The following is a 24,510-nucleotide window of genomic DNA, read 5'->3' on the forward strand; positions in this document are numbered from 1 at the left end:
TTAAGATTTGAATTATGTGAATAATTAATTAATATAACAAATGATCGTTTAAGATTGGAATTATGTGAGTATTTATTTTAATAATTAATTAAGTGTAACACATTATAGTAAATGATCTTTTTACGATTTGAATTATGTGATTTTTTAATTAAATGATTAATTAATCGTAATACGTTATATCAAATGATCTTTTTAAGATTTGAATTATGTGATTTTATTTAAATGATTAATTAATTACAGTATGTTATATCAAATGATTTTTTAAGATTTGGATTATGTGATTTTTAATTAATTAATTAATTATTTGTAATACTTATATCAAATTATATTTTTAATATTTGAATTATGTGATTTTTTATTAAATAATTAATTAACCGAGTTATCTAGCTTTTAAGATTTGAATACTGTAATTTCGATAATGAAGCTCCATCAACCCAACATCATGGTAGGACTTCACTGTGGTAGGTTGGTTGTTGGTTGCCATTGAAGTTACACATGCAAACCACAAGGATTAAAAAATAAATAAAAACTTACTTCGAAAAGATCGAACTGCCAAGTGGGGTGAATCATGATTTTCGTACATAAAGATTATAAATTCAATTCTGGTCAAGCTTGTATTCTTTTAGATGAACCATTCACACAGAGTATTTTTAGTGGTTAGAGATTTCACTCGTTACCCAACCAATAAAAGGACACATAATTCCAAAGGCCATAAATCATAGGGTAAATCTTTTCTTTAAAAAACTGTACAAAATACAATTTTATGCAAAATTTCTTGAAATCCACTAATAATTGGGCGTTTTGTTAGAATGAATAAATTAGGAGAAAAGATTATAATTCGGTGAAAAATAATAATAAGATTGAAATAAAGTATGAATTCAAATTAAATAAATAATAATAGGGCGTTTGGTAGGGAGTAATATAAGTGATATAAAAACTTAAATGCCTTAGTGTAATAATAATAATAATGAGCAAATATATCATTTTCTTTCCTTTGTATTGTTGAATTGCAATTCATATGAGGGGTTATGAATTGCAAATCATTGAATTAAGAGTATTGCAATTTTATTAAATTACAATTCCCTTCCGCCAAACAATATAATTTACACTTCATGGAATTATATTGAATATAATTTACAATATAATTTATTGAAAAAATTACTTTAAATAATTTTTTGAATTTTAATATTTTAAACAATAAATTGTTATAAAAAAATTAAATAATTAATACTCATATTAATTATTTAACTAAATAAAACAATTAATAATGATCAAATAAATCAAAATTAACTGATAAGCTAACTACGTGTAGCGGTGATTAAATTTCAATTCATGCAACCAAACATTCCATTATAAAGATCCAAACTTGTATCCGCCGCAAAACATGACGGGGTCCATCGTGGTCCCACAAAACCTAAAGGAATAATTAAAAAAGAAAGAGGAAGGAGGCATGAATGAAGCTATAAGGCGCCCTTCCACACATTCCAATATCAACTGCAACTTACAGAGCTGTGTGGCTGTGTACACATCTCCTCTTCTTCCTCGTCACTGCCCCACCACTCCACCATCGTCTTCTCTGAAGGTTAAAGCTTTTTATTTTTCCCCCATTTTTACAATTATTTTTGCTAAAGATTTGAGCAATAAAGCCCGGATAGAGGCGGATACATGTGCACCGCACGTATAGCCGTGTGGGAATTGATTGGTAGCGGATTTCCCGATCTGGGTATCTGAAAAGTTTGAATCTTTCGCTGAAACCTTGCTGTTTTTTTTTTTTTTGGTTGGATCTTTGTTGAATGTTGCAGATTTGATTGGATTTGATCTGGTAGCCAACATTTCTTTGTTATTGTTGTTGTGTCAATGGGTGCTTTAGTTGAGGAGCATTACAATGTGGAGCTAGAGAACGGAGTGGGGCTTGGGGGTTGTATTGAGCTGGGGTTTGAGAATGAACCTGAGACTCTGGCTATTGAGGATTCTGTGAGAGTCCTCCTGCAAGCTCTGGGTGAGGATATCAACAGAGAAGGTCTCAGGAAAACTCCTTTTCGGGTTGCCAAGGCTCTCCGTGAAGGGACCCGAGGTATTCAATCTCTAATTCTGCTTGTATGTTATTAGTGTAGTTTGGTATGTATGTAATTAAGATATGGTAGAGCTTACTGGAACAAATTTCTGTTGAGAACTAGTAGTAGACAATGTTGAAGTAAGGTAGTTTGTTGGCATACTTATTCTCGTTGTATCGCGTGTATTAGAATGTTAATGAATGGCTTGTTGCAGAGGTGGTTAGGAGGTTTTGCTGATTGTGATGTGTCTTTGTCTATAACTGTCATCATGTTTTTCTTAATTGAATTGTTAAAAGGGGAAAACAATGACAAGTAGATGGTGTAGTTATAAAATGCTTTGTAGTAGACAAATCAATGTTAGATGTAAATAATCTACCTATACTGAATATTAATGTATGAGAGATCTGACCTCGTATGAGCGGAAGCGATAGCCGTGTTAATCTCCAGCCACAGTTGATGTTCCTGTTGTGTTGCCTTTTAACGGTAGACCGTTAGCCTTGTTTTGCCTCAGACTAGACTCAGAACCCTAGATGGTGTATTGGTGTCTACTGAGCAGTTTGAATACCGTAACTGAATGTGCTATCTAATCCATCATCCTTAGGCACAGAGTCGGTGGACTAACAACTTCTAGTTATTCAGTCAGTTCCACCAGACCACTTAATAAGCCTAGTCAACTTGCACCATTTAATTAAGGCCCTATATATAATATATATTATCAAGGGAAAATCTTACAATCAATACTCGAGAACATAAATAAGAGTGGGTGGCTAGTTGGTTATCTGCTGTCTGAAACTTCACTCTCTCCTTTATAAAACTATAAAACTTTCTATGTACACTGAAGTTTTATTGTAAATGGAAGCTTTTCGGATATGTTTGCTGAGTTTCTGTGCCTAATATCCTAGATGGTGTTATTATCTCGACTATTACTGATTGACTATTTTTGCGTGAATCTGTTCTAGGGTATGGGCAAAAAGTGAATGATGTTGTACATGGTGCTTTATTCCCGGAAGCTGGGTTGGGGAGTGGTGTTGGTCAGGCTGGTGGAGCGGGTGGGCTTGTGGTTGTTCGTGACATTGATCTCTTTTCGTACTGTGAGTCTTGCTTGCTTCCCTTCCAGATCAAGTGTCATGTAGGGTATGTCCCGTCTGGACACTGCGTTGTAGGACTAAGCAAGCTCTCTCGTGTGGCTGATGTTTTTGCAAAACGGCTCCAGGATCCTCAACGCCTTGCTGATGAGGTTTGCACTGCTTTACAACACGCGATTAAGCCAGCTGGTGTTGCTGTTGTTCTACAGTGTTCGCATCTTCATTTTCCAAATATTATGTCCGCGTTTTGTGACACCAGTCATCAGGGGTGGGTGAAGATTTTGGTTACTTCTGGCTCGGGAGTTTTTGAGGACGAGAAAGCTGATATATGGACGGACTTTCTGAGTCTCCTAAAATTCCGAGGAATAAATGTAGAAAACGTCCATGCGAAAGGCACCCACAACAGATCGTGGTGCCCCTCTCAGTTTTTCTGCAAGATGGGATCGTCGAATTCAGCTACGACTAATGCAGTGGTTTCGATCCTTCAGTCTCTCGGTGAAGACCCGTACAGAAAAGAGCTCGTAGGAACCCCGTCTCGTTTTGTCATGTGGTTCATGAATTTTAAAAACTCTAATTTGGAGATGAAGCTGAACGGATTCGTTAGGAGCAGATTCGATTGTTTGAATCCCAAAACCGAGATTGGCTGTGATGAAGACCGTATCTGCTCCGAAGTAAACTTGTCATTCTGCTCCCAATGTGAACACCATTTGCTTCCCTTTAATGGCGTCGTGCATATAGGATACTTACTTTCGAATGGAGCCAATCCACCCGGGAAATCCCTATTGCAGTCCATAGTACATTTTTACGGTTTCAAGCTTCAAGTACAGGAGCGGCTAACCAGACAGATAGCCGAGACTGCTTCATCAGTCCTGGGCGAAGATGTAATGGTCGTGGTGGAAGCCAGCCACACGTGTATGATATCCCGAGGGATTGAAAAGGTCGGAAGTAACACAGCCACGATTGCTGTACTGGGCAGATTTTCCCGAGACCCTGCTATAAGGATGCAATTCTTGCAGAGCATTCCAAACTCGTGTTCTGAAGCGAAATGATAATTAGTCCATAGGAATACTCACTAGCAAAGCTTCAGTTTGCCTTTCTTCAGCTATATGGTTCTTAGTTATGACGATCAGAGAGTAAGGATTGAATAAAACACGCACCATAGCTATTTTCACAGCAAGTAGATATGATATTTTTGTTACAGGCATTCTCTATATGTTCACACAGCGTAATTTGTTATAGTAATTATAGTGATAGTGCCATAGAATCATAGATTATCATGTCGCCTCGTTGCCAGTTGCCCTCATCTGTAGTACAGAAGGGAAGTTTCAGTATCTGAAAGTGTTTTCTTTGAAATATATGTTAGTGTGTTTTCCTGAGTGTAGAAATCGCGAGTTTTCTTGAAATTTATGGCATTGCTTTTACTTATTTGGTGTTTCTGTGTTTATTTCTTGGGTGGGCAGATTTGATGTTCATATAATCTAAAAGATGAGAAGATGAGAATACAAGAACTGCTTTTTATTATAGCATTTATATATGAAGCTCAAACACATTTTCAGTTTCCATAAGAAAATGCATACATTTGAGTGTTCTTGCAGGATCCAGATATTGACAATGCTTATTCATCTGCTGACCGAAATTGATCAATCATCGTGCCACATAAGTGTCGTATTTTAGACCAATCTATCTGGGGATTGAATTTAGTAGAGGAATCCCCGTCTGCATCATACCTATGTTGTGCATCAGGCATTAAAGATGGCGAGGAATCCTTAGCAGCATGCTGAAAATTGTGAGCCTCGGGTGCTGATGAGGAGTCCTTAGCAGCGTGCTGAAACTTGTGAGCCTCGGGTGCCGATGAGGAGTCCTTAGCAGTGTGCTGAAACATGGGAGCCTCGGGTGCTGAAGAGGAGTCCTTAGCAGCGTGCTGAAAATTGTGAGCCTCGGGTGCCGATGAGGAGTCCTTAGCAATGTGCTGAAACTTGGGAGCCTCGGGTGCTGAAGAGGAATCCTTAGCAGCGTGCTGAAAATTGCGAGCCTCGGGTCTAGAAAACGTATGAGTACAGTCCGACCCAGGAGCTGAGGAGGTCCGAGCAGCGTGATGAATATGGGATCGATAGTAAACGCCAAAGACAAACGACAGCAGCATAGCCGTCACCAACAGGTCAATAGACAATTGTGGATGTGAAACCTTTGCCTGCAAAAACTAGTTTCAATCATCTGTGGTGAAAACTTGTCTGTAAGATTCAATAATGATCATAATTCTTACCCGACTCGAGAAACCGTCTTTAAGGGGTAGATTTTTATCAGCATGGTAAAGGCAATAGTGTAGCATATCAAGAATTGCCACTTTAGTTCCAGAATCATCACTTTCTGCAGATTAACAAAGTTTAAACATGTAAACAAAATGTCTGAATGAATCGGGAGAAGATAAAGATTTGAACTTTTTCATGAAGGCCACCTGGGATATCAAAAATCTGCGTCTTTGGATGGATTCCCAGAAGTTCCCCCAAGTGAATACGCACACGAACACGTTCAGAAAGCGAGAGTAAATCACCATGTGTAACAACAACTACAGGCTTGTCTTCTGAGAAACAACATAAATCATGTACTAATGGTATAAATGGTATAATAAGTAGCCAAAAATGAAACACACAAAAAGTTATGAAAAGGGCGGTAAAATACCTTTGAATGATAGGAAGGGGCTATTGAATGCTTTCGAAACGACTTCAGTATAGCGTTTCATTTTTTCATCTTCGCCTTCCATTGCGCCTTCCATTGCTTCAAGAACAGAAAGAGCATTGACAACAAACACCGCAAAGTTGATGGGTCGGGCCTCTAAGGGCGAGTATCCATCGTGAGCATTGCACTCCATTCTAGTCTCGAAACCCACATCATCAGAAGCCCTAATATGCTAAAATTATCAGCAAACAAGAAGTGAAGAAACAAAAACAAGGAAATCCAAATCCACCAGGTTTCAGTAATCACACCCATAGTTGCCGTAGGCACTAGGTGCTAGTCGGATAGCAGAGTAGCGTCTAGGCAGCTAAAAAAACAATGCAAGTGTGTGGGTGTATATCATATTATATATATATATATATATATATATATATATATATATATATATATATATATATATATATATAATGAAAAAAATTAGCAATGCAAGGCCGAGTTGGCCGGTTAACTCGGCCGAGTTTGCCACCAATTCGGCCGAGTTAGGCGCCTAGGGGGAAATCGCCACGGTCTAGGGGTGCCTAGGCCGATTTTTGCAACAGTGACCACACGGTCCACACCTGATAATAGGTTCTCCATGACGAACGCCTTTTGTCATCCAATGTTTCAGCATGTCTTCATTTTTAGATTGATCATCAGACAAACTCGGTGTATCATATAGACAGAAATCTTTTTCACATTTCGGGATCATGTACTCCTGGGCGAAACAGGTACCACCTCCAATAGAAGGATTAACTGAAAATCAATGCATTTATAAAAGCATAAATAAACATGACTGCATATTACAAACAGCTAAGAAGCATATAAGAGAAGAAGAGACATACACGACACTTGTGCTCTTTGTGATGCAAACTTTTTGGACACAAAAACATCTGAAATCTTGTTCACTAGACTGCTTTTACCAGAACCTTTTGGACCAACCAACAAGATGGTCGTTGTTTTTGGAACTTTATAGTCACGTAATTTTGTACCGCCAACTCCTTCAGTCCATGATCCCGGAGTATAGCTGCAGCAACAGGGTAGCTTTGTGACAAGTACAGATGAAGAGTTTATAGCTGAATCCTAAACGAGCCTTATATGGATTTTTCTTGGCTTCTACTTATTCCTAGTAATGCATTCATCTATTGCACATTATTTTTGATTAAAAAGCTTATTCCTTTCATCATTTTTGCACAAAGCTATAAGCCTGCACAGTACCACTTAGTCATAAAAATTTTTCACAGCAACAAAAGCTCAAGAATCTCAAACTCAAGGGAGGCTTGAGACAAGCAGCATCTAACATCATGACATCAAATACCAAGTGCAACAGCAACAACTACAAATTTGTACATTTTTTTTTTTTAGTGACCAGGAAAACCCGCAGTCACTGCTCGACAGTGTGCACTGCAGTAGGGATGTAAACGAGCTGAGCCGAGCTCGAGCTCGATAAGGCTCAATCTCAAGCTCAATCGAGCACAAAAATTGAAGCCGGCTCGGCTCGGTTCAATAAGGCTCAAGCTCAAGCTCAATCGAGCATGAAAACCGAATATCGAAGCTCGAGCTCGGCTTGGTTATAAAACGAGCTGGCTCGAGTTCGGCTCAAGCTCGTTGTTGACCAAGTGGCTCGCGACTATATATATATATATGGCTTGCGAGCAGCTCGACGAGCCATGAGCCTAAAACATTTGAGCTCGAGCCGAGCTTTGGCTGAGCGGCTCACAAGCTGCTCGGGCTCATTTACATTTCTAGTGTGCGGATAAATCCGGACACTAGACACCAAAGGACCCCAACGAGATAAACCAACCTAAATTGCCTATATAAGAGGTTGTACATAGCTAATCGGCTCAAACCAAGCTAACCAGCTCAAACAAAAGAAGGTCACTAGACCCCTCACAACTTGTAACCTCGTAATTACCAAATCAACTACAAATTCTATAGAGCACCTGCAAATTACAGTGATGTGAAGAAATGAAAGTGTGGAATGAGCATAATACCCCAAGATTTTCCCTTTTGCATACTTTCGGGACCGGTCCTGCAGTTCACCATAGCTCCTCCAAACCTTCATATATATGCTGTTGCGTTCCCGCTTCCTGTTAGCCTCAGATATGGAAGAAATTGGACGGCCAATCACCTCAGATCCTTCAAACCCAACTCCACTCTCACTATTCGCCACTCCACCGCCAAGAACATCACTACAAAACCAGTTCAAAACCACACTTAACTTCTCCCAAAACAGACAAATTAATTCCCAGAATATAATAATATTTCTCTCAAGCAAAATCAAAACTATAACCAGTACCCGGAGAGAATGGGTGAGGCAGGCGATCGCACAGAGAAATCTTCCCCCAGTGACGCCGATTCTTATGAAAGTAAAACAAACAAACAAAAAAAAAAATCCAATCTTTATCAGTTTTTCTGAAATCCCACACAAACACACTCTCCCTTACAGTCTTACGCGTCTGAACTTTCAATAAATTAAGCATTCAATGGTGACTGTAAAGAAGGGAAGTGATTAAGTGAAGAGCAAACCGACCAGAATCGTGAGTAGAAGTAAGAAAAGGCGAGTCTCTATCGCCGCCCATGATCGCTTCAATTCGCCGGAAAAGATTGATATGAAATGAATAGGTGATTATGATATCTCCGGCCTGCCGGAATTTCTCACCGTCGCATGAGAGAGCTGGACACTGAGAGTCCAGTAGTGTATGGAAATTTAGGATCGTCTTACGCTAACCTTGAATTACGTCACCACCGTTGTTTGCTTTATCCATAAGCATATTGACTAACTCAAAGTTCCATAGAAAGTGGATGATTCTTTGAGTTTAAGTTGATAAAATATATGGTTAAATAAAAATAAAAAAAGCAAATTACCAATTGAAAGTTGATAAATGAAGTAATAATAATATCAGTACGTGTATATTGTAACTTATTATTTTAAGGAATAAGGTTCAAATTGGCCACTGAACGTAACCTGAAAATGCAATTAGGCCACTGAACGAAAAAAAAGTACAATTAGGCCACTGAACACTCCAAAAATGTGCAATTTCACCTGATAGCAGGTTACCCTCAATTTTAGCAGGTTACCTGCTTACGTGGCAGCTGAGTTGGCATTTTTAATAAATTTTAATTAATTTTTAATAAATTTTAATAATAACTTTTTATTTAAAAATTTTTTAAAAAATAAAAACGACTTTATTTTATTTTTTATTTAATTTTTTCCAATTTTTTATAAAATTTATTATTAAAATTAATTATTTAAAAATTATTAAAAATGCCAACTAAGCTGCCACGTAAGCAGGTAACCTGCTAAAATTGATGGTAACCTGCTATCCGGTAAAATTGCATACGTTTGGAGAGTTCAGTGGCCTAATTGCACATTTTTTGAGTGTTCAATGGCCTAATTGCACTTTTTTTTCGTTCAGTGGCCTAATTGCATTTTCAGGTTACGTTCAGTGGCCAATTTGAACCTTATTCCTTATTTTAATAAAATGGTGAAAGTTTAACTTACATATTACTTAGGTAAGGGGCAGGTAGGGGCGGAACTAAAAAATTTATGTAAAGGGAGTCAAAATTATATATAAAAAAATTTACAATGTCAATCAACATAAATACGGATCATATATACATGATATCATTATATATACCATACATAATTAATTATACTATGTATTATTGATTATAATTTTTAATGATAATTTATGTAACAATTGGTATTGATGTCAATTGATATTTTAAAAATTTTCACATAACACAAAATATATACAGTAATAATCTTACTTGTCACTCTTTTATCAAATAAAAGTTGTCATTTATTTTGTTGGCAGCATTTTTTTTTTTTACATAATAACTGATATTCATTTTACTATTTAACTTAATATTTCAAAACTTGAGGGACGGAGACGAATTTCAAAATCACAAATTTAAGAACTAATATTAAAATTAGCTTTTCCAATTTTAAAACTAGTCATTTGAATTAACAAATGTACATTCTAAAAATGTAAATAATTAATTAAAATACATAATAACTAACTAATTAATTACATTCCTTTTAAAAAAACTAATTAATTACATTAAAAAACTAATTAATTACTTGATTTATTTATTTTTATTTGGTAAATTTGGACCTCAATATATGTTTTGGGTTTATTTAATATATGCATAGTAGAATTAAAAAAAAAAAATTGAGAGAAGCCAATTTTTTTTTTATACTTAATATAATATATATATATATATATATATATATATATATATATATATATATATATATATACATAAGTATTATTTATATTTTTAGGTAAGGTGGGGAACCAAGGCCCCCTACCCGCTCACGTACTTCCGCCCTTGGGTGTAGGGGCTACAAAGATGATAAGGAAAAAAAGAGAGTTTCGGGAGTTGGAGTACAAAAGTTTAAAACATGAAAGTCTCGATAGGAAGAGGAAGTTTGGGAGCCAAAATGTAGGATTGTGTAAAGTACATGGTTATAGGGTAATGCATTCGATTATTGCTAACACTTTTTTGAATTTATCGCATAATATCTTTATAAATTACGTGTTTAGTAAACGTTTGTTTATTAAGATAAACAAATATAAATAAACAATTTTAGATTTATAGAACTCGTGTACATGTTTGTTAGTGTTCATTTAATAATGTTTATGAACTTGCATATTTAGTGTTCGTTTAAAACAATTCACAATAAACTCATAAGTGCAATTTATTTCATTTTATTTTTTTTTAATTTTAAGATACTACTTTAGTTTAGCTTTTTTAAATAGTCATTGTGTTGTTTATTTGATTATTGTTTGTAAACATATAATATTTCTTGTTCATGAGTAAATTAAAATCATGAACATACATTGTTTGTTTAGTAAAAGTCACATCTTTATAAATCAGAAAAGTAATGGATAAAGATCATAATCACTACCACCCACCAAAAAATCAATACCCCACCACGATCGGGGTCCGATCCTGTGTAACTTTCCTTCCAAGGGAGCTACAGAGGCCAATGCCATCTGAGCACCTTGCCATAAAAGAGCACCTTGTCACAAAGGCGCCGTTTGAGCACAAGGTGCTTGACATCATAACCATTAGGGAAAACGGCACTTTTTACCCTTGAGTTATATACTTATAGCACTTTTTCCCCATCAATTATTTAGGTAAGCACATTAGCCCCCTCAATTATTATAAAAGTGGTTCTTTTTCCCCCCTGATATATTAAATTGACATTTATACCCTTAAAGTAAACATTTTATTTATTTTACTACTCCAACAAATTATTGCGTATACGTAGGGATGACCACGGTTCGATTTGAATTGAACCGGATACTAAAGCAATCGAATTAATAGTTTACGGTTATAATTCAGATCTAGAACCCAATATTTAAATGTCAATTTATTAAAATTATGTATCAAAGTAATTGAATCTTGAACCGTGAACCGGCGGTTCCGGATCTGATTCGCGGCTTTGAACCGTCTTTATTTTAAAATTTTATTTTTTTATTTTAAAATAGTCTAAATTCAACAATAAATGTATTTTATTTTTTTTCGTAACATAAACCGTCAGTTCCAGTTCATGATTTTAATAAACTCTAAATATCGAATTTCGATTCTAAATTGTAATTGGAATATTTTGGTTTGGTTGCTATAGTGTTTGAACCAAATTATGGTCATAATTTGTTGGAGAAAAAAATAAATTAAATATTTAATTTAAGGGTAAATATGTCCATTTAACATTTCAGGGGGAAAAACAACCACTTCAATAACTTAGGGGGAAAACATGCTATAGGTATATAACTCAGGGAGAAAAAGTGCCATTTTCCCTAACCATTATATTAAGCAATCAAAGCATGTCACATCATAGAGAGTAAAAAGCAAGAGTACATCTAATAACGTTGCTTTAAAAGGACCAGTGAAAATCAAATTAAGAGGTAGGTAGCTGAGGTTGTCCGTGGTAGTGGATTCACTGAGCTACTAAACTTGCCTACAATCCTCATTTAAGAATTAATTGAACTGTCTGAGCAAACCACTCCACTCAGCTACTAAACTATAAGAATTAACTACTAAACTATAAGAATTAACTGAACTGTTCAAGCAGGTCACTCCACTCAGCTACTAAACTAGAAAACGAGAAGACAAGAACTACTTATTATTCTAGCATTTGTTGTATATGAAGCTCAAAAACATCCTCAGTTTCCATAAGAAAATGCATAAATTTGAGTGTGTGGTTCTTGCAGGATCCAGGGATATTGACATCATAGCTTAAATCAACTGCTGGATAGACACCCAAAGCAAATAACACGTCACCAAAACACCCAAGCCAAATAACACGCCACCAGTAAAGCTATCAGCAGCAGCAGCAGGGGACACTGCAAAAAAAAAAAACTACCTACTTGTCAACAATATAATCAACTTTGCCACACACCTAAATTTTGATGTAATCTGTGGTGAAAAAACTACTTGTGTCACTACTAGAAATTATGAAATTTCCGACCACCGGAAAAAACCTTTATTGCTATTTCCGACCACTTTTTGCTTTTAAGATCACTTTCAGGTGGTCGGGAATTTCATTTCCGGTAGTGTGTGAATGTAAGATATATATTCAATAATGGATGGTCTTAATTTTTACCAGACACGAGAGAAAGCCTCCGAAGGGTAGATTATTATCGGCGTGGTCGAGGCAATAGTGTAGCATATCAAGAATTGCCAGTTCAGTTGCAGAATCTTTGCTTTCTGCAGATCAACAACAAAGTTTAAACATGTAAACAAGAAAAATATTATAATGAATTGGATGAAGTGAGCCCACCCACCAGGGATATCAAAAATCTGATTCTTTGGATGGATTCCCAGCAGGTCCCCCAAGTGAACACGAACACGAACACGCTCAGAAACCGAGAGTAAATCACCATGGGTAACCACAACTACAGGCTTGTCATCTGAGGAACAACAACAACAACACAAATCGGTGTAACGTACTAATAGTATAATAATAAGCAACACACACTAAATTATATTAATACCTTTGAATGATAGGTACGGGCTATTGAATGCTTTAGAAACGACTTGAGTATAGCGTTTCTTTGTTTCATCTTTGCCTTCCATTGATTCAAGAACCGAAAGGGCATTGACAACAAACACCACAAAGTTGATGGGTCGAGCCACGGTGGGTGCGTATTCATTCTCAGCCTTGCTGCGCTTCATTCTAATCTTTAAACCGTCCACATCATCATAAGCCCTGATATGCATTTAGGGTGCTAAAGTTATCAGCAAACAACAGTAAAGAAACTAGAAACAACCATAATGTTTTCCAGTAACCACACCTTATAACAGGTTCTCCATGACGAACTCCATTTGTCATCCAACGTTTCAGCATTTTTTCATTTTCAAACTCCTTGTAAGATAAGGACCGCGTATCATATACACAGAAAGATTTTGCGTATCTCGGGATCTTGTACTCGTGGGCAAAACGGGTACCAGCTCCAATAGAAGGATTAACTGAAAATCAATGTGTTTATAACAGTCTTGAGAATTCAAAAGATTTCTACCGGCTTCATGTTAAAGAGAAAAAGAGAAAAAGACATACACGACACTTGTGCTCTTTGTGGAGTAAACCTTTCGGGCTCAAAAACAGCTGAAATCTTGTTCACTAGACTGCTTTTACCAGAACCTTTTGTACCAATCAACAAGATGGTTGTCGTAATTGGAACTTTATAGTCACATAAGAATGTACCACCAACTGCTTCAGTCCATGATCCAGGAGTATAACTGCAGCAAAGAGGGTATGTGTTGACTTAACTTTCTAGCTCAATCCTAAACTATATATATATATATATATATATATATATATATATATATATATATATATATATATATAGTTGCAAGGATTTTTCTCTGGTTTCTTATTCCTAGTAATGCATTCCATCTACTGCACATTATTTCGACTAAAAAGCTTATTCCTTTCATCAATTTTGCAAAAAGTTATATATAAGCCTGCAGTACCAATTCCTTCTAAGCCTTAAAAATTTTCTAAAATTTTCACAGCAACAAAAGCCAAGTCCACCAGCAAAACCTACAAATTCTTTTGGTTTGCTTTTTAAAGGAAACACGCAGTCCCGAAGGTGTACAACCCCCGACCCTAGCTGGCAAAGGACCACAATAGCGAAACGGCTCAAACGAAGAAGGCCAATTGGCTGAGAGTCAAACATGTAACCTTGGCTACTAAGTCACAACAAATTCTTTTGGTTTGCTTTTTAAGGGAAACCCGCAGTCCCGAAGGTGTACAACCCCCACCTTGTGACCCTAGCTGGCAAAGGACCACAATGAGGTCTCATAGCCAAGCGGCTCAAACCCAGAAGGCCAATTGGCTGAGAGTCGAACATGTAACCTAGCTACTAAGTCAACTACAAATTCTTTAGTTCCTTAAAGTCCAATTTTTTAGTCCTTAGAGAGCTGCAAATTGAAGTGATGTGAAGAAACGAAATTATAGAATGAGTATAATAATACCCCAAGATTTTGCGTTTTGCCAACTCTAGGGCCACTGCTTGGCCCTGCACTTCATCATAGCTCCTCAAAACTTCCTTATATATGTTGCGTGATCGCTTCAGTTTAGCCGGAATTGGACGGCCAACCATCTCAGATCCTTCAACCCCAAGTCCACTCTCACAATCCACTCCAGCGCTATTACTACAAAACCAGTTCAAACCACAATTAACTTCTGCGAAAACAGACTAATTCCCACAATATTTCTCTCAAGCAATCAAAATTATAAATAGTACCCGGAGAAAATGGGTGATGCAGGTGATCGCACAGAGAAATCTTGCCCGAGTAATGACGATTCTTCTGAAAGGGGAAAAAAAAAATCTAATCTTTATCAAATTTTCAGAAATCCCACACAAACACACTCTATTACAGTCTTAGGCATTTAAATTTTCAGTAGATTAAGCATACAATGGTGACTGTACAGAAGGGAAAGGAAGAGCAAACCGACCAGAATCGTCTCCATAAGAAAAAAACTGCGAGTCGCCACCCATGATTACTTCGCGGTCGCACGAGAGCTGGACACTGAGTAGTGTATGGAATTTTAGGACGTTAAACCCTGAATATCACGTCACCCTTGTTTGCTTTAAACTCCAATCCAAACTATTATACCATAGAATGTGGAAGAGATAGACGCAAATCTCTTTTATGTTAATCAAAATTCTTAGCGGCATTTGATTCACGTTAGGATTCTTAGATTACTTAAAAGGAATGTTTTTTTTTTTTTTTTTTTTTTTTAGAAAAAAGATTCCTAAAAATGAATGTTAAATTGCTGAAAATGTTAAATTATTGAGAATGTTATTATATTTTTGTGTTTGGTTAAAATTTATGTACATATGTAATATTAAAATTTAATATTTTAATACTTTTAACACATATTTATGTATTTTATACCTTTAAAATTAAAATTAAAATAAATAAATAAGGCAATTGTAACATCTATAAGTACATAATTTAAAATAATATATATAATTACAAAAATAATTAAATATGATGATATGTATAATAACACAACATAATATATATATATATATATATATATATATATATATATTTCATTATAATTATATAATTAAATGACAAAAGTAGTAAATATGTATGAAAATATCATAATTAAAGCTTAAAAATGCAATTACCGTTTTGACATGTGGTTAATTGGTGGATAATTATTAGTTGACTGACCAAAAAAATCTATAGTTATAAAAGAAAATAAATAAATTATTATCATAATTTTTAATTTAAAGGGAGTAAGTTATTGAAATGACCTCGCAACTATAATGGTCTCATCATTTTGATTCTCGAATTTTAATTTATGTGTCATTGAACAAAATTAAATGTAGAAAACTAAAATAGTGAAATCAGTATAGTTGAGAGAACATTTCAATAACTTTTTGAAAATTTTGAAAGTAAAAAAAAATAAAAATTGTCCCACTTAATTTTTAAGTAATTGATATCGATGTCATAGCCCAAATGGCTCAATAGCTCAATAAAAGTCAATTGTTACATAATGGATCATGGTTCAAAACAATGTCATTTCTTTTAATGAAAAAAAAAAAAAAAAAAAAAGAGGATTGTCGTTACACTAAACCAACATGCAGTGCAACAACTTTTTTAAAATATAATAACAAAAAAGCAAACATTTGGCTTCATTACCTCTCTAGCACGACATTGTTACATCTCCAATCTTCAAAGCAGTTATTTTCTTCTCTTTTTCGACACCATTTTTGCAAGCCGGCCTAAAGCTTCATTAATTAAGGTGATAATATTTTTATTCTATAGGCAATGTTTCATTCCTTGCTAAAATGTATTAAAAAAAAAAAAACAGAATGAAACAATGTTTCGTCATGTGGTTGTAATACTTGAACAATATTGTATGTGGTTTCACCAAAAAAATGATATTGAGTGTTGTTATAATAATAAACTCGTTGTCATCCCGAATATATATTGTCAAATGAAACTTTAGTTAAATTAAAATAATACTTTAGTGTTGGTGTAGTGAAACTATTGCGTGTATAGAATAAAACTGAATATCAGGATTATTCATACATTGAATGTATATTGTGAAGTGATATTTGTAATTAAATTAAAATGATACTTTAGTGTTGCTGTAATGAAACTAAATAGTAGGGCTGATCATACATTAAACATATATTGTCAAATAAAACTATAGTTGAATTAAAATGATGTTTTAGTGTTGTTGTAATTAAATTATTGTAATGAAACTAATTATTGTGTTTTTGGTTAACCGATCGAACCGGCAAAGTTCGGTTAACCGTTTTCGAACCGAACTTTTTTCGGTTCGGTTAATGGTTAAAGGAATTTTAAAACTTCGGTTAACGGTTAATTCGGTTCGAAAGGACGGTTAACCGAATTAACCGAACGGTTAGCCGAAGTTTTTAATATATATAAAAATAATAATATAAATATAAATGCTAATTTGAAGTTATGGCTGTTTGGAATTTATAATTCATGTTTTTTATATTTTGTTATGAATTTATTATGATATGTATTTTATTTTAATTGAATTTATTATTTTAGGTGTTATTTTTAGAATTTTAAATTTTAACTTTAAAAAGTTCGGTTAATCGGTTAACCGAAAAAAATTTCGGCTCGGTGAATTCGGTAGCGCAAACTTCGGTTCGGTTAACGGTTAAAGAAAAAAAACTTCGGTTAATTCAGTTCGGTTAAAACGATTCGGTTAACCGATTGAACACCCCTTGGTTGTCACATATTAATGGCATTTGAGCAACATTGTCACATTGCAACTCTTGTACTAATTAAGTGCTTCAGCCACATAAGCTCACACGTGACAAGGGCCATGACTCAATATTCAGCTTCAGCACTGGACCTGGCAACAACATCTTGCTTCTTACTTTTCCAGATTACCACCAATGAGTACACAATAACTCGAAGTAGAGCGCATGTCAAATGGACAACCAGCTCAATCTGCACCAGAGTACCCAACAACCTGAGCATGTCCTCTATCATCATATAGTAAACCTTGTCATGGTGCTCTCTTGATATACCTTAGAACCCGAACAGTAGCATCCCAATAAAAGTCGATAAAAGACTCTCTAACAGTTTGAATTGAATAACTGTAAACTTTCAAAATCTTTAAAAGCCCATAAAAGTCAAAATTGAACACACCCCTTAAATAGACATTGATTCTTTAAGTCTTACATGACAACCTTTTAACGCGCACGCCTATATATGTGTAAAATAATAGATTTGTATTATTCAAAATAATTGTACATGTCAATGACCATGTGTTCTAGTGACACAAAGTAGCTCTCCTAAATAAGAGGTCATGGGGTCGTATTGACTCTTTGTGATTGAAAAAGTAGCTATGAACATATACTATATTGTAAAAAAGTCAGTAGTATAATCCTTAAAAAAATAAAAAAAAATTACATGTTAAAGGTAAAATAAAAGCAAATTTATCAACCACTTTTTTTTGCAAATTAAATAGTTGAGCTAATTAATTACAAAACATGGAATGTGTGGTATATAAGGGTGAAGAGAACTTCCTAGGAAATAAAAAGTAGAGTGGCGGCCGGAAAATCAAGAATAATGCAGAGGGAGACTACAAATAATCATGGTGATCTTCTTCATGTAGTGATGTTTCCGGCTTTTGGATTTGGCCATATAAGCCCATTTGTGCAGCTATCCAACAAGCTATCCGTTCATGGAGTCAAGATTTCCTTCTTCTCGGCTGCCGGAAACATCCGCCGGATTAAATCCATGTTGAATTCCAATCCATGTACTCAGATAGTCCCTCTCACGCTCCCCGCCGTGGAGGGCCTTCCTCCGGGAGCTCAGAGCACCGCCGACTTGGCGCCGGAAGCGGCGGAGCTACTCCTGGTGGCTCTCAACCTCATGCAGCCTCAAATCAAGGCGCTTCTCGTTAAACTCAAACCCCATTTTGTGATTTTTGATTTTGCCCAGAATTGGCTTCCGCCGCTCGTGGCGGAGCTCGGGATTAAAACCATATTTTACTCCGTCTTTGTTGCACTGGCCACCGCTTTCGCAACCGTCCCCGCCAGGCTTCCCGGCCCCGAAAGATCCCCCACCGTCGAAGAAATGAAGAAACCGCCGCCTGGTTTTCCTCCGACTTCCGTCGCTTTCTTCAGAACCTTTGAAGCTCGAGATTTTCTAAACATCTTCAAGAGACCCCCTAACGGCGCCTCCGTGTATGGCCGCTTTCTTGCCGGCCTAAAAGGCTGCTCGGCCATACTAGCAAAGACCTGTTACGAAATGGAAGCGCCGTATATTGATTACATGAAATCCCAGTTCAAGAAGCCTCTTCTACTCGCCGGTCCGGTGGTGCCGGAGCCAGCCTCCGGCATGCTAGACCAGAAATGGGCTGATTGGCTAAGCCAGTTTTGGGAGCGAAACGTTCTTGAAAGACGATCAGATTAAACAACTGGCCCTAGGATTGGAACTCACCGGCCTTCCATTCTTTCTGGTGCTGAATTTTCCGGCCAATGTTGACGTGGCCTCCGAGCTGAACCGGGCCCTTCCGGCAGGGTTCACGGAGAGGGTGAAGAGAAGAGGGATCATCCATTCAGGGTGGGTGCAGCAGCAGCAGATCCTAGCTCACAGCAGCGTGGGATGCTACGTCTGCCATGCAGGTAATTAGCATCCATCTTTTCTTTGTCTATTAATTAACACCACCCACCCACCGATCGTGGTAATTTATTACTGGGATCCACCTTGCAAAGTGATTCTAAATCTAAAATACACAATTTATATATTAAATGTTCATAATTTATCTTTTAAAAATTTATAATTTGTAATGATCTTGTATTATATTTACAAATTTAAAATAAAAAAAAAAATATATTCTAAATGTCATGGTTGCAGTAGGTGCTAGTCGGGCGCCGGGCAACGCCTAGCGCCTAGGCAGAATCTAGGCGGCACTAGGCGGGAGCAAAAAAAACAGTGACAAACTTGCAGTTTGACAATTTTAGTGAGGCTGTTTTTAACATTCAATCAAATAACACCTCCAAATAAATGAAATAATGATAATTCACAAGTCATAACATCAAAACAATATTAAAAATTAAAAATACTCAAAATTCTTCAATCATCTAAAGATTCAAAGTATCAAACTAGTCTACGGATGTATATATATATATATATATATATAGGGATGGAGCCAGAAATTCGGTTGAGGGGGGACGAAAATGTACAGACGGATTCATAATTTTTTTTCAGTAAAGACGAAACATTAAAACAAAAGAGATAATTTAAAAATAAATAAATAAATTACCTAAGAAATATAGTTGTAAATATTGTTGGGTGTGAACGAAAAATAAAACACATCGAAACTTTATAAAAATATTAATAACAAAATATGAAACATAATTAATTTGATAAAATAATTTAAATAGAAAACACAGAATTAAAACTACTAACACCAGAAGACTGCAAAATCTGACGAAGAACCCGAGTATGAGGGTGACCAAGCCGCTTGTGCCACGTAGAAGACGAAGCACGCGCAGCAACATAAGCAACAGAACGAGCAGAAGACGCGGGCCAGGAGTATAAGCCACCAGAAGTTCCCCCCTTAAAAACCACCTCCCTAGTCAAGAGATCCTTCACAAGAAAACAGTCAGGATGAAACTCAAAAAAGACACGATTATCTTTAGCAAAGCGTTGAACAGAAATTAAAGAGGAAGACAAACCAGGGACATGCAAAACATCATCTAATCGAAACACTCTAGAAGACGTAGCTATCAAAGTAGACCCAACACTAAAGATAGGCATACCTTCACCATTGCCGACACGAAGAGTGTCCGAACCGTCATAACCTGCCGAGGACATCAACTGAGAGGAATCGGGAGTGGCATGATTAGTAGCCCCCGTATCAGGAAACCATTGGTGAGAGTCAACCGAACCACCCTCACCACCAGAAAAAGCCACATTAGCCTGAGGACCAGACGACTCAGAATAACGGCGCCAACAATTTGCTGCCGAGTGCCCAATCTTGTCACAAATCTGATAACGCACATCCGAGCGACCACGGCCAAGGCCCCGGCCGCCGCGACCACGGCCGCCACTGCCCGAACTGCCGCTGCCCGAACCACTGCCGCCGGAACCCCCACTGCCCGAGCCACCTCGGGAGAACCGGCCTCCGCCACGACCGCCTCGGCCACCACGGTGAACGGTCAAGGCAGCCGGCGCACCAACCGGACCATCACCTGCGCAGATATATTCTTGAGAAATTAAATAATCGGAAAGATCCGAGAGAGTTAACGGGTCACCACGAGTCAACGGAGCAACAAGCGGGCGAAGATCCGACCGCAGTCCACGGAAGACATAAATATTCTGCTCATCAAGAGGAACCGGACGCCCAGCAAGGGCCAAATCTTCCACCAAAATCCGCGCCCGGTTCAAATAATCTGAAACGGATGAAGCCCCCTGCGACAAACGCTGCAGTTCACTGAGCAAACGAACCGCGCGAGACCGCGTTGCCGAGCCGAGCTCTTGCTCAATCGCCAACCACAACTTACGCGACGTCGGCCGGCCCACCGCCAATGGTAGCATCTCGCCCGACAGGGACGAGATCAAGAGAGACAGGACAGCCTTGTCCTGTCGACGCCACTGCACCACCGGCGACGCCACTGCCGAGGCAGTGCTGCCGCTGTCCGCCGTCGACTTTTCCGGCGAGGCAGCTGCCGGACACTCCACCGAGCCGTCAACAAAACCCAACACCCCCTGACCTTCGAGAAACGGGAGCATCTGAGTACGCCAGAACAGATAATTGTGTGCGGTGAGCTTGATCGACACAAAGTGATGAGCACTGGACAAGCTCGGAGACGGATAAATGAGGGTGGAGGCAACCTCGGAGACGGTCCGTTTCGAGGAATCACGAACAGATCCATCATCATTCCCACCCAAAGCTGCCATGGAAAGAAACCTAGATATGATACCAGATGAGGATTGTATTGATTAACCGAATCGAATAATAGTCTGTACAATACTAATATAGAAGACAAATATAAAGAGTTCTACTAGACTACTAAAACTAGAGTCCTAACATTTAAGGCCTATATACGTATAAAATAATAGATTTATATTATTCAAAATAATTCTACATGTTATAGGTAAAATTAAAGCAAATTTATTTTCACCAAAAAAAATAAAAATAAAAATTTATCAACTACTTTTTCTGCAAATAGTTCAGCTAATTAAGTACAAAACATGGAATGTGTGGTATATAACGGTGAAGAGAACTTCCTAGGAAAAGTAGAGTGGCGGCCGGAAAATCAAGAACGTAACAATGGAGAGGGAGACTACAAATAATCATGGTGATGATCTTCTTCATGTTGTGATGTTTCCATTTTTTGCATTTGGTCATATAAGCCCATTTGTGCAGCTATCCAACAAGCTATCCGTTCATGGAGTCAAGATTTCCTTCTTCTCGGCTGCCGGAAACGTCGACCGGATTAAATCCATGTTGAATTCGAACCCATGTACTCAGATAGTTCCTCTCACGCTCCCCGCCGTGGAGGGCCTTCCTCCGGGAGCTCAGAGCACTGCCGACTTGCCGCCGGAAGCGGCGGAGCTACTCCCGGTGGCTCTCAACCTCATGCAGCCTCAGATCAAGGCGCTCCTCGTTGAACTCAAACCCCATTTTGTGATCTTTGATTTTGCCCAGAATTGGCTTCCGCCGCTCGCGGCGGAGCTCGGGATTAAAACCATATTTTTCTCCGTCTTTGTTGCACTGGCCACCGCCTTTGCCACCGTCCCCGCCAGGCTTCCAGGCCCCGAAAGATCCCCCACCGTCGAAGAAATGAAGAAACCGCCACCGGGTTTTCCTCCGACTTCTGTCGCTTCCTTGAGAACCTTTGAAGCTCGAGATTTTGTGATCATCTTCAAGAGACCCCATAACGGCGGCGCCTCCGTGTACGACCGCGTTCTCGCCGGCCTAAACGGCTGCTCCGCCATACTAGCAAAGACCTGTTACGAAATGGAAGCGCCGTATATAGATTACGTGAAATCCCAATTCAAGAAGCCTCTTCTACTCGCCGGTCCGGTGGTGCCGGAGCCGGCCTCCGGCGTGCTAGACCAGAAATGGGCTGATTGGCTAAGCCAGTTTGAACCCAGCACTGTAATATACTGTTCTTTTGGGAGCGAAACGTTCTTGAAAGACGATCAGATTAAAGAACTGGCCCTAGGATTGGAACTCACCGGCCTTCCATTCTTTCTGGTGCTGAACTTTCCGGCCAATGTTGACGTGGCTTCCGAGCTCAACCGGGCCCTTCCGGCGGGGTTCACGGAGAGGGTGAAGGGAAGAGGGATCATCCATTCAGGGTGGGTGCAGCAGCAGCAGATCCTAGTTCATAGCAGCGTGGGATGCTACGTCTGCCATGCAGGTAATTAACGTCCATCTTTTCTTTGTCTATTAATTAACACCACCCATCCACCGATTGTGGTAATTTACTACCCGGCTAATATAAAAATATACAATTTACATACTAAATATTCATAATTTATCTTCAATTATTATATTGTGAAATCGTGTCTACCTTACAAGTTGAACACGGTTTTATGTTCATAATTATAAAACTATATATTTATAATTTTTTAACTTCATATTTATAATTATTGAACTCTATATTTCTAATTATAGAATTCTATTTTTATAATTACTAAACTATATGTTCATAATTATATAGTTATATATTCATAATTTTTGAATTTCATATTCACAATTATTGAATCTCTATATTCATAATTACAGAACTATATGTTCATAATTATGTTCACAACTTTATGTTCATAATTTTTGAACTATATATTCATAATTATGAACAATTTTAGAATCGTGTCTAACTTACAAGGTAAACACGGTTCCATAACATAATTTGTCGTATCCTAAATATTCACAATTTAAAATCAGAGTACACCTTATAAGGTGGACCCTGGTCTATAATATAACAACTACTAACCCGAATGTGCCCTGTAAAGTAGCAATCCCATTATTGCCAGACAAACACTGACTCATGAAACCATCAACCTGACCACCAATTCACCCATATATAAACACTCGTTATAAAATTTAATGGCGCATTTGTCATTTTATATATATATATACATAATAAGTTTCAATAGTATTTTTTTTAAAAAAAAGTCTCAATAAAAATTATACTATTGATTTATATTCATTTTTTCTATTATTTATATATTATTATACTATAAAAATTGCACTATATAATTTCTTAGACAAAAATATATCTACGGTTCTAATTTCTGTTATCTTTTACCATTATTATTAACATGCATATACATATACAATATATTTTCTTATATATTCTTCAATGATTATAATGTGTGCATCAATTATATATTGGAGTAATATAATAAGAAATAAATTTGATTCCATTTACCTTTTGATTACATATTACCATAATTATATTTAGTAAATTATCATATCTAAAATTCTTACTTTAATAATATTAATCATATAATAATTATTTGTATTTCAATAATGATATGATATGCTGATTTTATCAACTATGAATTCAATCCTACAACTATAAATTAAAAAAGTTATATATCTTACTTAAAAAATATTTTAATATATTATTAATATTGGACATATATTTTTGCGCATCGCGCATATAAAATACTAGTGTGTATATTTGTGTGTGTCTGGCTCAAGATCAAGAAAGACTGGGGCACCTGAGTGTTCACTGATGCTATGGAGGGATTGGTAGTTCATTTGGCTTGTGATGCTGGGAGAGCTCTCAATCGTAGAATTAGATAATTTTGAGGCTTAGCCTTTTTTTCCTCACCAAAAAAAATAATTACAATTATTTAAAATCTTAAATTATTGATTGAACCAAAATATTTTAGTTAAAATAATTAATACAATTGAATTTTATGCATACCGTTACATGTAGGGTTCAGCTCAGTGATTGAAGGTATTGTGAATGACTGTCAGCTAGTTATGTTACCGCAAAAAGGCGATCAGTTCTTGAATGCTAAGTTGTTGGCCGGCGACATGAAAGTCGGTGTGGAGGTAAATAGAAAAGATGAAGATGGGTATTTTTGGAAAGAGGATATTCAGAAAGCTGTGCAGATAATCATGGGAGAAGAAGGAGCATCAACAAGGGCAAATCAGGCAA

General features: G+C 37.0%; 5 protein-coding genes across 18 annotated transcripts in view; 3 read left to right on the forward strand and 2 right to left on the reverse strand.

Moving 5' to 3' along the window:
• Positions 1-1,462: 1,462 nt before the first annotated feature.
• LOC109173667 (GTP cyclohydrolase 1-like) lies at positions 1,463-4,542 on the forward strand. Its single transcript, XM_019322942.1, has 3 exons — positions 1,463-1,582; positions 1,803-2,074; positions 3,014-4,542. The coding sequence occupies exons 2-3, from the start codon at positions 1,858-1,860 to the stop codon at positions 4,186-4,188; spliced, it is 1,392 nt and encodes a 463-aa protein (XP_019178487.1). The 5' UTR covers positions 1,463-1,582; positions 1,803-1,857; the 3' UTR covers positions 4,189-4,542.
• A 97-nt stretch (positions 4,543-4,639) lies between these two features.
• Positions 4,640-14,987, reverse strand: LOC109173662. Of its 14 annotated transcripts, none has more exons than XM_019322933.1 (11): positions 8,382-8,636; positions 8,148-8,208; positions 7,843-8,040; positions 6,694-6,875; positions 6,430-6,604; positions 5,819-6,039; positions 5,595-5,720; positions 5,403-5,506; positions 5,124-5,339; positions 5,028-5,075; positions 4,640-4,979 (listed from the first exon to the last, which is right to left on the reverse strand). In XM_019322933.1, the coding sequence occupies exons 1-11, from the start codon at positions 8,428-8,430 to the stop codon at positions 4,755-4,757; spliced, it is 1,605 nt and encodes a 534-aa protein (XP_019178478.1). In that variant the 5' UTR covers positions 8,431-8,636; the 3' UTR covers positions 4,640-4,754. The 14 variants fall into 14 exon arrangements, with proteins under 14 accessions (XP_019178478.1, XP_019178482.1, XP_019178473.1 ...); XM_019322937.1 differs by having other exon boundaries at positions 4,640-4,852; positions 5,051-5,075; positions 8,382-8,635; XM_019322928.1 differs by lacking the exons at positions 8,148-8,208; positions 8,382-8,636 and adding exons at positions 14,614-14,677; positions 14,826-14,923 and having other exon boundaries at positions 4,640-5,339; positions 7,843-7,946; positions 7,980-8,040.
• Positions 14,988-17,903: 2,916 nt separating this feature from the next.
• On the forward strand, positions 17,904-18,814 carry LOC109173669 (anthocyanidin 3-O-glucosyltransferase-like). The gene has a single exon (XM_019322944.1). It carries the CDS (start codon positions 17,945-17,947, stop codon positions 18,791-18,793), a length of 849 nt encoding a protein of 282 aa, XP_019178489.1. The 5' UTR covers positions 17,904-17,944; the 3' UTR covers positions 18,794-18,814.
• Positions 18,815-19,759: 945 nt separating this feature from the next.
• LOC109173500 lies at positions 19,760-21,286 on the reverse strand. Its single transcript, XM_019322737.1, has one exon. The coding sequence runs from the start codon at positions 21,284-21,286 to the stop codon at positions 19,760-19,762; it is 1,527 nt and encodes a 508-aa protein (XP_019178282.1).
• Positions 21,287-21,584: 298 nt separating this feature from the next.
• Positions 21,585-24,510, forward strand: part of LOC109173666 (anthocyanidin 3-O-glucosyltransferase-like) — a 3,083-nt gene continuing 157 nt past the window's right edge. The window contains exons 1-2 of the mRNA XM_019322941.1: positions 21,585-22,755; positions 24,286-24,510. The exon at positions 24,286-24,510 is cut by the window's right edge and continues 157 nt beyond it. Coding sequence (XP_019178486.1) covers positions 21,660-22,755; positions 24,286-24,510 — 1,321 coding nt within the window. The 5' untranslated portion in view covers positions 21,585-21,659. The remainder of the gene's footprint in view (positions 22,756-24,285) is intronic.

The sequence above is a fragment of the Ipomoea nil genome, unplaced genomic scaffold, assembly GCF_001879475.1.
Source record: "Ipomoea nil cultivar Tokyo-kokei standard unplaced genomic scaffold, Asagao_1.1 scaffold0482, whole genome shotgun sequence".
In the NCBI taxonomy this organism is placed as follows: Eukaryota; Viridiplantae; Streptophyta; class Magnoliopsida; order Solanales; family Convolvulaceae; genus Ipomoea; species Ipomoea nil.

What these genes read in the sequence shown, in the direction of transcription:
- LOC109173667 (XM_019322942.1), top strand. Translation starts at nt 1,858, where the DNA reads ATGGGTGCTTTAGTTGAGGAGCATTACAATGTGGAGCTAGAGAACGGA. An exon ending in TCTCCGTGAAGGGACCCGAG is followed by an intron (nt 2,075 to 3,013) that starts GTATTCAATCTC and finishes AATCTGTTCTAG; the next exon opens with GGTATGGGCAAAAAGTGAAT.
- LOC109173662 (XM_019322924.1), bottom strand. Translation starts at nt 8,430, where the DNA reads ATGGGCGGCGATAGAGACTCGCCTTTTCTTACTTCTACTCACGATTCT. An exon ending in ACAAAGAGCACAAGTGTCGT is followed by an intron (nt 6,605 to 6,693) that starts GTATGTCTCTTC and finishes ATTGATTTTCAG; the next exon opens with TTAATCCTTCTATTGGAGGT. An exon ending in CCCCTTCCTATCATTCAAAG is followed by an intron (nt 5,721 to 5,818) that starts GTATTTTACCGC and finishes GTTGTTTCTCAG; the next exon opens with AAGACAAGCCTGTAGTTGTT.
- LOC109173669 (XM_019322944.1), top strand. Translation starts at nt 17,945, where the DNA reads ATGCAGAGGGAGACTACAAATAATCATGGTGATCTTCTTCATGTAGTG.
- LOC109173500 (XM_019322737.1), bottom strand. Translation starts at nt 21,286, where the DNA reads ATGGCAGCTTTGGGTGGGAATGATGATGGATCTGTTCGTGATTCCTCG.